The sequence below is a fragment of the Filicampus tigris genome, chromosome 2 (genome assembly GCF_054856515.1).
Source record: "Filicampus tigris isolate MCC_2025a chromosome 2, RoL_Ftig_1.0, whole genome shotgun sequence".
Lineage (NCBI taxonomy): Eukaryota > Metazoa > Chordata > Actinopteri > Syngnathiformes > Syngnathidae > Filicampus > Filicampus tigris.
This window is the reverse complement of record NC_141218.1, coordinates 13,603,294-13,617,537: the sequence shown is the minus strand read 5'-3', so window position 1 is coordinate 13,617,537 and position 14,244 is coordinate 13,603,294. Positions and strand designations below refer to the sequence as shown.

General features: G+C 41.0%; 1 protein-coding gene across 8 annotated transcripts in view; it reads left to right on the top strand.

Moving 5' to 3' along the window:
* rapgef2b (Rap guanine nucleotide exchange factor 2b) overlaps nt 1–14,244 on the top strand; it is a 113,981-nt gene that overhangs the window by 52,180 nt on the left and 47,557 nt on the right. For 7 of the 8 annotated variants that reach the window (XM_086055300.1, XM_086055284.1, XM_086055318.1 and 4 more), the window contains 2 exons: nt 4,854–4,929; nt 7,902–8,069. In XM_086055300.1, the coding sequence (XP_085911426.1) occupies nt 4,854–4,929; nt 7,902–8,069 (244 nt within the window). Of the gene's footprint in view, nt 1–4,853; nt 4,930–7,901; nt 8,070–11,589; nt 11,764–14,244 lie in introns of those variants that run through there. The other variant, XM_086055345.1, reaches the window with a different exon arrangement.

Here is a 14,244-nt window from a genome sequence, read left to right as displayed (position 1 = left end):
TTTGGTTGTGATGTTAAAATGTGAACCGGGAGCGGGTCAAGCCTTAAAGGGTGTGCAATGCGCAACGGGTGCTATTTCGGATCTGGAACAGAGCACACTATTGAAGCCAAACGTCAGAAGACGGGGTTCCTTGCCGCGGTGGATTCAAGGTGTAGTGACGGTTGACTGATCCTGCCTAAAAAAGTTTCCAAACTCTTTTTCTGTCTTCTTTTTTGATAGATTTTGCAATACTAAAATGAACGGGGGTGTTTAACGATACTAGAAAATTCACAGCTGACACCTGTCTTGGGTTTAAGGTACAAATATTGTGTATGTACAGTACAATAAGAATTACAAGTCATATAGAATAGTGTAAATCTTTTTCCTTTTTTTTTTTAGGATAGCACAACATCAATAGTTTGTCTCCTCTTGGGGAAAATGCATCATTAAGAGTAGGTCTTTTTTTCGGGAAAATTAAGTCAATGTAAATATTTTTTCAAGAAAATGCAGCATAGTTTGTCTTCTGTAAGCAATGAGAAATTCTTAAATAAAATGTATACAATACAACAAAAAGCTTAGGTATCCTCTTTTCAGAAAAGAAGATTAATTATTTAAGCGTAACATTTTATCGTCTTTTGGGGAAAATGCAACATAGTTTGTCTTTATAAGGAAGTGCGACATCTATTTGTTTTCTTTTTATGAATGCACAACATCAGTAGTTTTTCTTTTTAAGAAAGCTAAACATCAATTTGTCTATTCAGGAAATTAAAACATCAGTAGTTTGTCTTCTTTTTGTGAAAGTGTGTCATTAGCATCTTGTCTTGAGCTATAGCAATAGTGTGTCTTTAGTTTTCAAAAGAGCAACATCAATAGTTTTCTTCTTTTTAGAAAAGTGCAACATCAGCAGTTTGTCTTTTTAATAACATGCTACCTTGAATAATTTGTCTTCTGTTAGGTAAGTGCTACATGAACATTGCGTCGTTGTTCTGCAATCCTAAAACAAATTGGGGTCCCAAATAATATATACAGTAAAACAAAAGAAAATTCATTTAATAAGCAAAATGCACCATCACTACTTTTTTAAAATTTATTTTTTATATTTTTGCAATACTAAGATGAATCAGCATGTTTAACAGTATGACGGTTAGCATTTGGTACAGTAAGGGAGCAAAAAGAAAAAGCATTGTAAAGTGGAAGTCAACCCAAACATTTTTTTTTTCAAGAATATGTTCTATGCAGGCCCACTAGTTGAAACGAGGCATTCTGATTAATATTGCATTTGTGGAATATGAGTTAACCAGCAAATTCGACTCTTTTTTTTTTAGCCATCTCAGGGAACGGCCATATTCTCACTTCTGTTGACTGAAAATGACGGCACAGTTGCTCAGGTAACAACCTTACATGGCTCAGCTTCAGTAAACAGATGAGCTGTGCTTGGTCCTTACCTGAGCACTGAGCAACTGTGATGTCATTTTCCCTAACCCAAAATGGCCGCCCCCTGAGATGGCTAAAAAGGGGGTGGATTTCGCTGCTTAACTAACTCCACAAACGCAATATTAATCAGAATGCCATGTTTCAACTAGTAGGCCTGCATCGAACATGTTCTTGGAAAATAAAAATGTTTGGGGTGACTTCCCCTTTAAATAATCTTGGCCACTGGCCTGTTTCGAGGAGCTAAAAGTAGTGACACCCATTGTAAATTCTCGCCAGTGGTGTTTCTGCATCTATTCCCGTAGCTACGAAGCGCAAGTTATCTGCATCCACGTGGCTGGAGGAATAGTGTTTACAGAGCTGAAAGGCAGTTGTGTGGTCAGCTCCTCACCTGAGGGAGGTTTGTGGGTTGGGGGTGTTGTAGTTTTATCCAGTCCGAGTTTTTATTCTCCTTCTCTTGGTTTTGCATAACCAACGGGATTAATCTTTGTCCTTCTTAAAGGCTAGGGTGGGTTAAAAAAGCTGGTGTACCCTCTCAGCGCACCGCTAAACAGCTTTGTGGCAAAGCCTAGACCCCCACTCCTCCCCACTTCCCTCCCTTTCTGTCCGCCCTCTTCCAGCCGGGATTAGGCAGTGCACCGGTCGAGGCGCCGACAGCAGAATGGATTTGAGGCTTTGGTGTTGGGCCGCTTGGCTCACAGACTGAAAAGGCGGCTGATGTATGCGCTGTGACATTCCAGACACCCCGGACGTGTTGTATAACAGGAGGTCGGCAGGGGTACAAGGCTGCCAAATGGGTGCCAGTCACCTAATCGAGCCGTGAACTCATCTGCAAATACGACGCCGGCTGTGTGGATAGGAATGACGCAGTCTGATGACAGTCATGCCCTAGATCAGTGATTCCCAACCAGGGTGCCGTGTCACACGGTGTCCCGTGAGAGATCATCGGAGGAGCCACGGGAAATGAAATTTCACTTAAATTGTCCATAATATGTCTGAAAATATTTTTTTCATTAGAAATATCTCAGTTCATCTTTTTATGCCGGTGACGTATAGCGACAAGCAGAGCAATTAAATAATCTGCGATTAGATAGCGGGAGGTACAATGAACTGGTTATCAAACTAGTTTGTGTTCAGTCAAAGAGCCCCATATTTTATACTAAGCTCATTTTTTAAGCTCAATAGTATTCATAGTTTTTGGGTTTTAAAGTTATCTGTCGTGTAAGTTATAAGACATGCATCTTCAATCTACTAAGGGCAGAAAAACAAATTAATTCCCTATGTGGTGATTTTTTTTTTTTTTTTTTTGCTGCATTGGCATACATGTCCATCTGTGCTGCTACAGGGCGTTTTCCCATTGCGCAAAACATAACGTTAGGCTTAACCAAGTTTTTCATCTGAATGTCGGCTGGCGATGCGTGACAATAACGGTGTAATCTATTTGCAGAGTTGTGCGCTCTTCTCAAAGAGTTATGATCCGCGCCGGCATCTGGCACCTTACTTATTGCTGTCATCCTCTTATCCGATCTTGCCCCGTCGCAAAACATACCGATACGTTGCAAATAAATGCAACAGGTATCATAAACCCCCCAAAATAGCATTTTTATACCTTGAGCTCACTGCAGAAACTACAGAATGTGATTTTTGAAGACATTCTTTGTAAATTCTGAATTGCTGAAAAGATAAGTTGCTAATAATTTGTATGCCAACACAGCAAGATAACCTGGGTGCAAAAAGTAACAAATGGATTTGTTGTGCACAATACGTGACGTATGGGAGTATCAAGGTAGAGAATAACGTACGGAGTACATTTTTATCAAGGTATTGTTTCAATTTATTTTTGTTTTTATGTCAGATGTGAGCTTTCATGACAATTTGCTATCAACTATAACTCCTAAGAACTTATTTTCGTTTACATTATCATTTCGAATACCATCAATAATTATTGATGGATCGTCATTGGTTTTGAAAGAGCCGAACATCATTCCTTTGATTTGATTTAGGTTGTCCATTCATTATTTTATTTTAATTCACTATTATTCATGGTATTTACTACCTGATTATGATTATCATTATTGTATAATATATTTGTATCGTGCGCAAAGATGCGATACATTGAAGATATCATTCATATACTGTACACACATTAAACCTTTGTGGCCCCAACACAGAACCCTAGGGGACACCATAAGCAAGCTTTTTCTGAAGTATGCTCTCCCATTTTTATATACTATACCCTTGCTACCTCCAGAATTCCATTATTCTTAGTTTATATACTTGCTGCCTCCAGAATTCCATTATTCTTAGTTTATATACTTTTTGTGAGATATTTGATACCTTGGCTTAATAAAGGTTGCGAAACATTGTAAATGGATGCGAGTTATGGAGCCACATGGGTTCATCAGTAATTGAGTCACTCAAGTTTATCTAACGAGGCGATTGGCTAATTGACGGCACGCTGCTTACATGCTTAATCAAGACGCATCTTAAAAGCGTCAAACAAGGACATCCTTGTGTCTTGACAAAGGCTGCCTTCTTCCTCAAACCCGCCCCAGAATTTCCACGGCCAGCGCTGCTGCTCTGCTTTGGGATATTTTGGGTCTTTTCATACGTTCTTGCTCGCTGCCTTACAGGCTGTGAGTACAAATTGTGACGTCGCGCTAGTGGACTTTTCCAGAGGCGGGTGGGGGGGAGGCTGTTCCCATTTGGGGGAGTGATCCCGATGTCAATGCTGCTCTTTGAATGTCTTGATATAGAAATTCCGAAACAAATCTGTAAAAAAGCGAAAAGGGAAAGTCGGCCTCAAACAGATGCCATTTCCAGAGGTGGGAGTAACATGTGCAAGCAATAAGGAAGTCTTAACCTTCAAGTTTCAAGCCTAAATTACTGTGGTAAAAATTTGGTAAATAGAGAATTGCCTACCACAAGTCATTACGTCGGTGTGGCAAGTCACAAGTCAAGTCATACACTCTTGCTTAATCACAATTCATATTCGCACATTGGCATGGGTATGGTGGTATGATAACGGAGCAAAAGTATTGCATTTTTGCTTTATTGAAATTATAGCTCTAAAATGCATTACGTTGAAATGTTTGTGTAATTTTTGTTTTCGAGTAAATGCCCTCCATACGAACATCAGAAAATGTAAAAACATTAGAAATGTTCTCAATAAAATAAAAATGTAATACAACAGTAAAAGTACTTATCTGAAGATAAGTACTCCCCTGCTGTTCAGCGCTTTGTGAAGTAACGTCGACTGATTTTAGCCACGCCTCTTAGCTAGTTACAGCAAGGCTTGTCAAGTCATGTCGTTTAAGTTGCATCTCATGAGTACTAATTTAAAGTCTAGTTTTTGCCATGTAAATCCAAAATCCTAAACTTGGGGACTTAAATCTGACTAAGAAGGATTGATCATTTCATGTTTTTTTTGTTTTTTTCTTCAGTTTCGGCAAGAGATCAGCAGGCAGCCTGAGGCGTGGATGTGAGTGCATCGTCCTGGAACCCTCAGAGATGATTGTGGTGAGTTTTCATGACTAAAATGTCTGTGGTCAAAGCAAATTTAACAGTATATGTGCTGGAATGCCTTTGCTGTATGAGGTTAGTGAATTTCTACATGTGACCTTGTAAGGTAGAAAGACTGTTTATTGGTTGTTTGTTCACCTTGTTGGGAAGCTACAATAGTCAAATTTGTCACTAAAGTAAACTCATACCTATGCACCCTTTAACTCAACAACATGCAACTTTTTTCAAGATAAGAGTGTGAGATGCTTAATTATCTTTGCTGTTTCAAGTTATTTGAACAGGAAATCAACCAAAATATTTTTTAAAGAATATGCTCCCAGCTGGCCCACTAGTTGAAACACAGCATTCTGGTTAATATTCCGTTTGTGGAATAAGAGTTAAGCAGTTAATCTACCTGTTTTTAACCATCTCAGGGGGTGGCCATTTTGTCATTTCTGTCGACTGAAAATGACATCACAACTACTCAGGGCTCAGGTAACGACCAATCACGGCTCACCTTCAGAAAAAAGGACAGACGTGATTGGTCGTTACTAGGGATGGGACGAGACAAAAATCCCACGAGACGAGATGTCTCACGAGATTGAGTCCACGAGAACGAGACGAGACGAATATTTCGAATATAAAAAGAAATACCTAATGTAAGTTTTTCAGTTCTCAAAATGTTTTTATCGAACAGACTGCAAGAAAATTAATCATCTAGCTCTTAAGTGCAAATGCAAACAGAAGTCACTTTCGTTACATGCTCTCAAATATTGCTGCAATAACAGCCAAAGGTGAGATCTTTCCTCTTACTGAATACTTTGACAAAATCCAACTGTGCTCGTGGGGCAGTAACTCAATTGTATATAGTGTTTTATGTTTATTTATTGGCTTTATTTATTTATATTTTTATTTATATTTTATATATTTGTTAAAATTTATTGATATATTTATTAATAGATGTATCACTGCCTCTTACTGTTTTTTTTTTTTTTTTTATTGTATTGTTTTTAAAGTGCTTTGTTACAGCTCTAGCTGTTATGAAATGCGCTATATAAATAAAATTGTATTGTATTGTAGAGTTCAACTTGTTTCTCAGTCGATCTTCAACAAGAGGAATGTCCCTGCGTCTGTGTCAAGATTTCTGCAACTCGTCGTAGTTGTGGGCTCCTCAGAGCTGCAGATACGGCACCCCGCTGCTCTAGATCACCATCATGTCCAAAGAGTTGTTCTAGCGCGTGATTACGTCCATAATTAGTTTGCGGGCAGTCCGAGCTGTCTTTATTTAGACGTCAAAAGTGCTGCTGCTGTTGAGCATCGGTGAAAAAAAAAAGATACTATACGCTTCACACGTCGAAACAAACATGATACGCGGTCAACTTTGGACCAGCCACACTAGCTTCTTTGCCTGCACGATAAGCATTTAATGTATGGCTCAAAGCCAGCCTCACGTATCGCCACATCCATGTTGCGAGCGTTGTCGGTCACAACAGCGACTCCGTGATTCGGCCTCGGAAGTTCCCATTCGGTGACAGCTCATTTTAGGACATCTGCTATATTCACCCGGACTCCAAAACACCGTCAAAAGAAAATAGATCTTGTGCTGTGCAGGGACGAGAAATCTCGTGGCGTTCTAATCCCGGGAGATTTCGTAGCACGAGATCTCGTCCCATCCCTAGTCATTACCTGAGCCCTGAGTAGTTGGGATGTAATTTTCAGTCGACAGAAGTGACAAAATGACCGCCCCCAGAGATGGCTAAAACCGAGTGGACTAACTCTTATCCCACAAACACAATATTTGTCAGAATGCTTTGTTTCAACTAGTGGGCTTGCATAGAACATATTCATTCAGTTTGGGTTGACTTCCCCTTTAATTTACAAAAGCTTCAACTGTACATTGAGTTCGCACGACTTTTTCAAACCAACGTTCTTCTTACTTGTTGTTGCCATGTTCATGTAATGGTACCCTGTCGAGCTTCTTCTCTGCAAGCATTAGCATGCAATGCTACCAAATAACAGCTGGCCCGCAGCGAGTCAGATTGCAGCGGATCCCGCTAATCTCCCTTTCACATGCCGTAATTGCTGTGCGGGATGTGTGTTGACTGAGCATTCACACAGCACAACCCCACACCAAGTACCCCCGCCCCCCACCCCCCTTGTAAAAATAACATTCGCTGCTGCAGACTATGCCATTTGCTATAATAGGTGCCATCCAGTCCTGTAATTACTGTTGCAGGACGCCTATGCTATGCTACTGCAATAGCTACAGATGATGCCTAATTTTGGAATGTATGCGCAAAAACAAGAAAAAAAATGCTCTCAATTTGCATGCACGGAGATTTGCAACCGGAGACGGTTGTCATGGTAGCGGAAGAGGGAGATTTCAGTGGCGTAATCCCGGTCGCTGTCGGAATGTTGAAGTGGCAAGGAATCAAAAGAGAAAAGCAGAAAGAAGAGAGATGTCATGAAGCGCTGATGACTGGCTCACTTTTATACTCTGTATTTTCTCTCTTTACCATAAAATAGAAACATGAAGTTTAGCCTGTACAATTTGCCACTTGCAACTTTTACCACTGAAGTCTTTTAGTCATCACGGCCTGCCTTGTCCTTTTACATATGTGTGTCACTTCAAGGATTTGTAATGTGAACGAATGAATGCATAAAAAGATTAGACAAAATATTATTGAATGAAGTTGATTCATCTATTTAGCAGATTTTATCAGATTTTCACAATCATACATATGCGCTGGGGAAGATCAGATTTTCTAGAAATGTTTGTTAGATACTTTTTCCCATAAATGTACGTTGATGACTCAAAATTGTCTTTGACGTTTTGCTAAGCATTTTCCACAAGAGTGGCAGAAAAAAAAAAAAGCAGAGGATATATGTTCGCGAGCGATGTGTTTGACGGGATGTTCGTACGGAGAGGTAGACATCCCCGACCCCCACCCTGGCATCTCCCCTAACCGTCTCCTCTGCACGTTTCCCAGGTGGACTATATGGATGAGAATGAGGAGTACTTCCAGAGACAAGCCTCGCACCGCCAGTCCCGCCGCCGCTTCCGCAAGATCAACCAGAAAGGGGAGCGGCAGACCATCATCGACACGGTGGATCCGTACCCTGCCGGGAAGCCGCCCATAGCCCGGGGGTACCACACGGTGAGTTTGGGCAGGGGGTTGCGCTGCTGGTTTTTATCTGCTTTTAACCCTCGCTCTGCTGGATCATCACTGCTGTTGCTGTGTTGTTGTTTGTACTGTTGTGGAGGTTTTTGGAAGTAGCTCAGCTCACCCTGGTAGTTTGTTGTTGTAGCTGTAGGGTCTTCCTTGCCAGATGATCCGTGTTGTTCGTTCAAGTGTCTTTTAACAACTTGTGTTGTCAGCTTTCCCTGTAGTTTTTGTGCTGAAGTTGTGTCTGTGTATGGTTGCACTACTATGTGATAATTTCTGGTTATTCCTATATATATATAATGCAGGGTTTTTCCTGGCTCAAATGGAGGCAGAGGTGGTACCATTCTGACAGTGCCCCATGACGGGCATGTAATCTATGAATTCAATTAACTCACTATAATTTTTAAAGTATTACTGGAAAGAGCCACATTATACATATGGGCGCACATAAACTGCACCATCCAATCCCCTCACTCCTCTTTATATGGCTTTTTATCTTCTGCAGTGTTCAGACTTCCCAGCAATTTGAAACAATTGCTCCATTTATTTTGGGGAAAAACTGTCTACTTTTCTGCCTGACGTTTCAAAGAGAGCAACTTGTGCTTGTGAAGTTCAGTCCCCTTTGGCAAATTGATTGGTTGATTTTTGCATGGGGCGGAACTGAAGTACCACTGAAGATCTAAAGCCTTGCTCAAATGATGCCAAACTTGTGAGGCAGAATGACCCTGCAGAAAACCTCCCAGCATAGACCAGCATATGAGCTCACAAGATATGCTAGTTTTGCTGTGTATTTGCGCTGGTGTTGTGCTGTTTTTTTTTGAATGGGGCTACCATTACATTCAAGAAAAACTGTATGTATTAAAACGTCCTGTGCTGATTTTTCAACTGTATGTATTAAAACGTCCTGTGCTGATTTTTCATATTCAGATTTTTTTTTCTCCTCCCATTTTGACAGTGTACTTGGTAGGCAACAGTACTCAATGTTTTTTCCCTCGATCTCTTGCGTCAAAATGCATGCGTGAGATGCACCTACCTGCTACCTCGCTTGCCATGTTTGGGCTTTATCACATGCCCAACCGCATGTCTATATTTTGGAAGGTATTTGGAAGTGCTGACGTAGCAGCCGACCAGGAAGTAAAAAGTGAGGGTTTTCCCTCTTATCAAGGCTTCCTCCATTGTCCCCATGCTGTCCCTTGTAAATAAATACGTCAAAATAGCAGTAAATTGCTTGCAAGCCACTCTCCTACTGGAAACTCTTTCTGGCGTCACAACAATGCCTCCGTAAAGTAGAATGTTTCAATCCGAGGGGATTTGCCGTTGTGGCAAAAGTCTGAGTATGCGTCAGCGCCACCCAGCAACGCTCCATTCTGCGGTGCCCCCCCTCACCACATACTGAATGGGGTTGACCATGGAGCACTACAAGTTCACAGCGAAAAGGGCTTTAAGAGCCGCATGAAACCGGGCAAAGATCCGCATGCGGCTCACGAGTCGTGGGTTGGCCAGGCCTGGTATAGCGTGGCGAACGCTTTAACTGCAGTTAAAATACGTTCTGGCGCAAGGTGAAGAAGGTGGGCACAAAATTAGTTGTAGGTGGCCGCGTCACAATTTTGAACACAGGAAAAACCCTGAAATGAATGACTATTTTCATGTGTTTTCAAGTCCTCATCAGCTATCGACTGGTTTTGCAGTTACTGAGCACCTGAAATGAACAACGCTGCGTAGAAGTAAACAATAACCTACCAACCTGCCTAAAACCTACTCATTGTGTGGTGCCTTCAGGGACAATCTGGAATCATAGCTTTACTTACAAGATATCTGTCTTTTCAATCTATCTCCTACTTACAGACCCATCCATCCATAGATTCCAATAGAGTTGAGTGTTGCCTTGAGGGACAGTTTAAATTCATAGCTTTCCTCGTCCATTCATACATAATTTTCAAATTGGGTGTATCTTTCAAGCACAGTCTGAAATCATAGCGATTATATTTTCTTCACTATTCCAACCACTTTTTCACATTTTCAAGCCTTTTCAAACCTTTTGTTGGTCCAATTATGCAACAGAACTTGTGGGACTGTTGCTGATTCATCTGTAAATTTGGTTCATTTGATTTTGGGAGCTCCTTTGTAGACACAGTAATCTGCATTGTACTGTACAGTGCTGTGTGGTGAAAACAATGTTTTGAAGAGTGGTCTTTCCTTCCTCGGAATAGCAGGTGAAGTGTTCTCACAGTGTTCAGTCTGTGCACAGTGCTTTTCCTGTTCTGCACAATTTCACTGCATTCCGTACATTCCCAGCGTGTACCCGATCCCTCCTGGAACGCTGTGAAATTCTCCAAGAAAAAAGGAAAGGAAAAGAATGCGGCAAAGGGCTGGGAGGCCGCGCCCTGCTTCCTAAATTTAGAGCAACATTTTTGGTCATGAAAAAGGTCTGCACTCAACTTTCTCATGGTCACTTTTCTCCCGTCGCACACTACACTCGAGGGAGGAGAGGGATGGAAGGAGGGAGGGCGCCATGGTAACCAAATGGTGACGAGGAGAAACCGAGCGGACACTAATCTGACATTGCCGCCTAATCTGCGGCGTTTCAGAATGCGAGCTCAGAAGTCTTAACAGCGTAATTCGAAGAAGGCAGCTGGGAATCCACGACACGTTTTACACCCCCGAAAATGAAATTTGTTAAACTTGCCTTAAAATTATGTAATGGTGCTACTTATAAAAAAAGAAAGAAAAGAATACAACAGCAATACATTGTAATAAATTGCCACAGTCATGTAAGGATCTTTTCAGGTTATTTTTGTAGTATTTGTGTTTGTGGTTTTTATATAACATATAATTTAGTTCTAAGTAGTATTTTTTTTCACATTTCACATTAAAATTGTGCTATCTGTTAAGGTAATTATGTGATTTACATTATTTCATCATTGTGTATTTTTTAGGTCATGTATGTGTATTAAATCCAATTCTGTTCACGGCAGACAATCAATCCTATTATTATTAGTGCATTTTAATTTTACTTCTATTTTTTATTTGTATTTTGTTTGTTAGTGTATAGTGTAGTTTTATTTTATTTTCATAATCCCATTGACATAAATGCTAACACTACTGTTCAGCCGATGTTAGCATTAGCATCAACACTAATGCTTGTGGCTGTTTAGAATTATAACTAAACTGATTGAAGGCAGACGAGTCTTGACCACCAAGCTCATTATTTTTTCAACATATTTTTATATTTATAATATTTAATATTTTTGCATTTATTTTACATTATCTGTTCAGGTTATTCTTTGTATTATTTTTATTTATATTCATTTCCTATATTTTTTATTATTTCTTAAATTAAAAAAATTTACTTCTTGACTTGAAAACTTTTGATGTTAACATTAGCGTCGTTGATTTAAAAAAAAAAAAAAAAAAAAAAAATTTATCCACAAGGGAAAAACATGGAAGAATGCTGTGTTTTCTGTCTGTTGTTGACTTTTGATCCTCGTTTGATGACAGTTTTCCAAATTCTGTATAACATTTCTTATTTTTTCTTGGTGATTGAGTCATAAATTTCACATTTTCCTATTGTTACACGATCAGGTTTCTGGTCATGCGGCTTCCAAAGCTTGAGCTCACTTGGAACGTTTTCATAACTTTGATCTCCTCTGTCTTTCCTTTTCATGGCTCCCAGGATTGCAATAAGGTACTATACATGTTACTTAATCATGCCTTGTGTGTGTGTTTCCTAGATGTTTTTAGCACCTATAGCACCTTTAATAAATAGTTTCCATTCCAAACATCTAGATAAGCCAGCACTCTGCTTCTATTGTGGATAAAAAATATCTGCCCATTTGTCTTAGTCGCTTTTTGATCCGCACTGATGGCTCGACTACGAGAATGGATGGCAACGATACGCCTCTATGGCTCGTGGAGGCCTGTTAACGGGGAGATAATGGCGGCCGTTTAGCTGATTGAGACACCTCTCAATTGTTTTTGATGTCTTCAGGCTGTTAGTGTTGTTAGCCGTATGTGGGTTTGGTTCTTGTGTGGGTGTCCATGGTGGGTAATGGTGGGTATCCATACTTGACACAGCTGTTTAATGGACACTTTTATGGTTGGTTTTTAATGTCGGAAAACACTCAGTGTGACAATCGTTGGGTTTAGATGTCCCAAATATGAGCCGACAACCAAAACTCACTACTGCAGTACTTCAGGATGTCAATCCTCAAAGTTAACAAACTTGAATAAAAATAGTCCCCGACTGGCCGACTGACATGGACTCACTGACTGACACAAAATTGGGTGGTCATGAGTCACGACTGCGAAGATGGGACACATGTGAAAGTCAAGCTCCAATGCCTAAACAGGAAGTTTGCTGTTTTGTTGTGTTGCCGGACTCTTAAGGCCTAGATAGACCAATCTGACGTTGGCCAACTATGACCGACGCTTACCCCCTGTGGCGTCGGGCCGGCTGTCTGCACGTCCCGCTGGAAAAATACACCACAACAACAGATAGCGTCGCTGACCGTTAAAGTACCTTCTGCGCATGCGTGAGATGTAATACCCTTCCATACCATCGGCGGCGGAAGTCACCATTCCTCATGGTTCGAAAAATCCAACCGGAAAGCTATTAGCCGGGGACGGATTATAAAAACGTAGATAATGCATCCGGCTATATTTTTCGCTCACGATGAACTCCCACGCAAAGTAAACCCTCACGTTCTTGACACAGTATCGTGAAATACTTACATTGTCAACCCTCAGCAAAGGCGTGCTCACTGTTATCCGCATTTGTCACTTCCCGTTCATGCTCCGAGCGCTGATTTAGCTAGCTAGCTAAAAACCAATCAGAGTGACCAAATGTCACGACGCCGATTGAACATGCTGAAACGTCCACCAGATGCTTCCTGACGGGGTCCGACGCTACGACGGTGGTCACTACACCAATCAGACGCTACAACTCTTCCGCTTATCTAGGCCTTTATCTATCATTTTGATGAGATTTACAGACTGACTCAGAAATGTGTGGAAATGTCCATCCTAATAGGACGCACCAAAAATCTGAAGTACCTATGCCTGAAATTGAACAGGAAATCAGTCATTTAGGTATAAGCTGTCCAATGACCTGTTGATGAACTGACTTTGGAATTCACCCAAATGAGCCCCAATCAGAGGAAGGTGTGAAAGGTTTTTGGCCTACACTGTCTGATTTGTTTGCTTGGTGCCCAAGGTTGATGATCATTTTGAGTATTCTAAAATAAATAAATAAATTAAGCCCCCAACATTTTAGGCAAATTCTATGGCCTTTTGTGAACTCAGCCCCAATCAGAAGCACCCTCGACTGATGAGCAACGCTGAATTGCTCAAATCCTATAAGTATGATTTCTATAAGCATCGCTATCACGTCTCACATCGTCGTTTCCAGAGGTGTGTAGCACTTACAGCTGCTGCGAGACGGCCGATGACAAATCCGCCGCTCTATTTTTAGAGCTGTCCTTTGTGACCAACCCGGGCACGGCTCGCATACAAAAGCCGCCGCCGGTCTGAATATACGACGGAAGAAGTGCTTGGCTGTGAAAAGCAGAGTGATTGATTCGTGCTTTTCGTCAGGCTAAAAATATAGCAGGTGTCTTCTGTACTGTAGCATACATATTTTTTTTGTATAAAACTCACGTAACTATGCAGATGCTGCTCCACACACCCTACCTCCATTTGTGCTTATTTATAGCACATGATCAAACGTTAAAGCCAGGATAGAAATAGAATAGTTATTTTTGGATGAGTGCCAAAAATGCAAATGAGAACGGGGTGTGTGACTGCGATTCAGCAACCATTTCTTATCACGCCGCGCCGGCCTGACATTTGATGTGCGTTTCATGTTGCCGCTGACATTCAGCTGCTTTTTTTTGTTATTATTCGAAAATACAGTAATGTATTTTCAAAAGGCTTGACAGATGACATTTATTGAGCGGCTCGGTGTTGGGTGTGTCGGGGGGATGCGCTGGAAACAATCACACCGTTGTCATGGCATGATTGTTAGGTATGTTAGACAGAAATTGGGGTCTTACAGCTGATGAAATAAGAACATTAAAAAAAATACCACGTGGGTTGATTGAATATGCAGGACGGAAACCGGGAACGGAGGGCCGATGCGCATCTCTGGCGACAAACTGTACGTGAACAG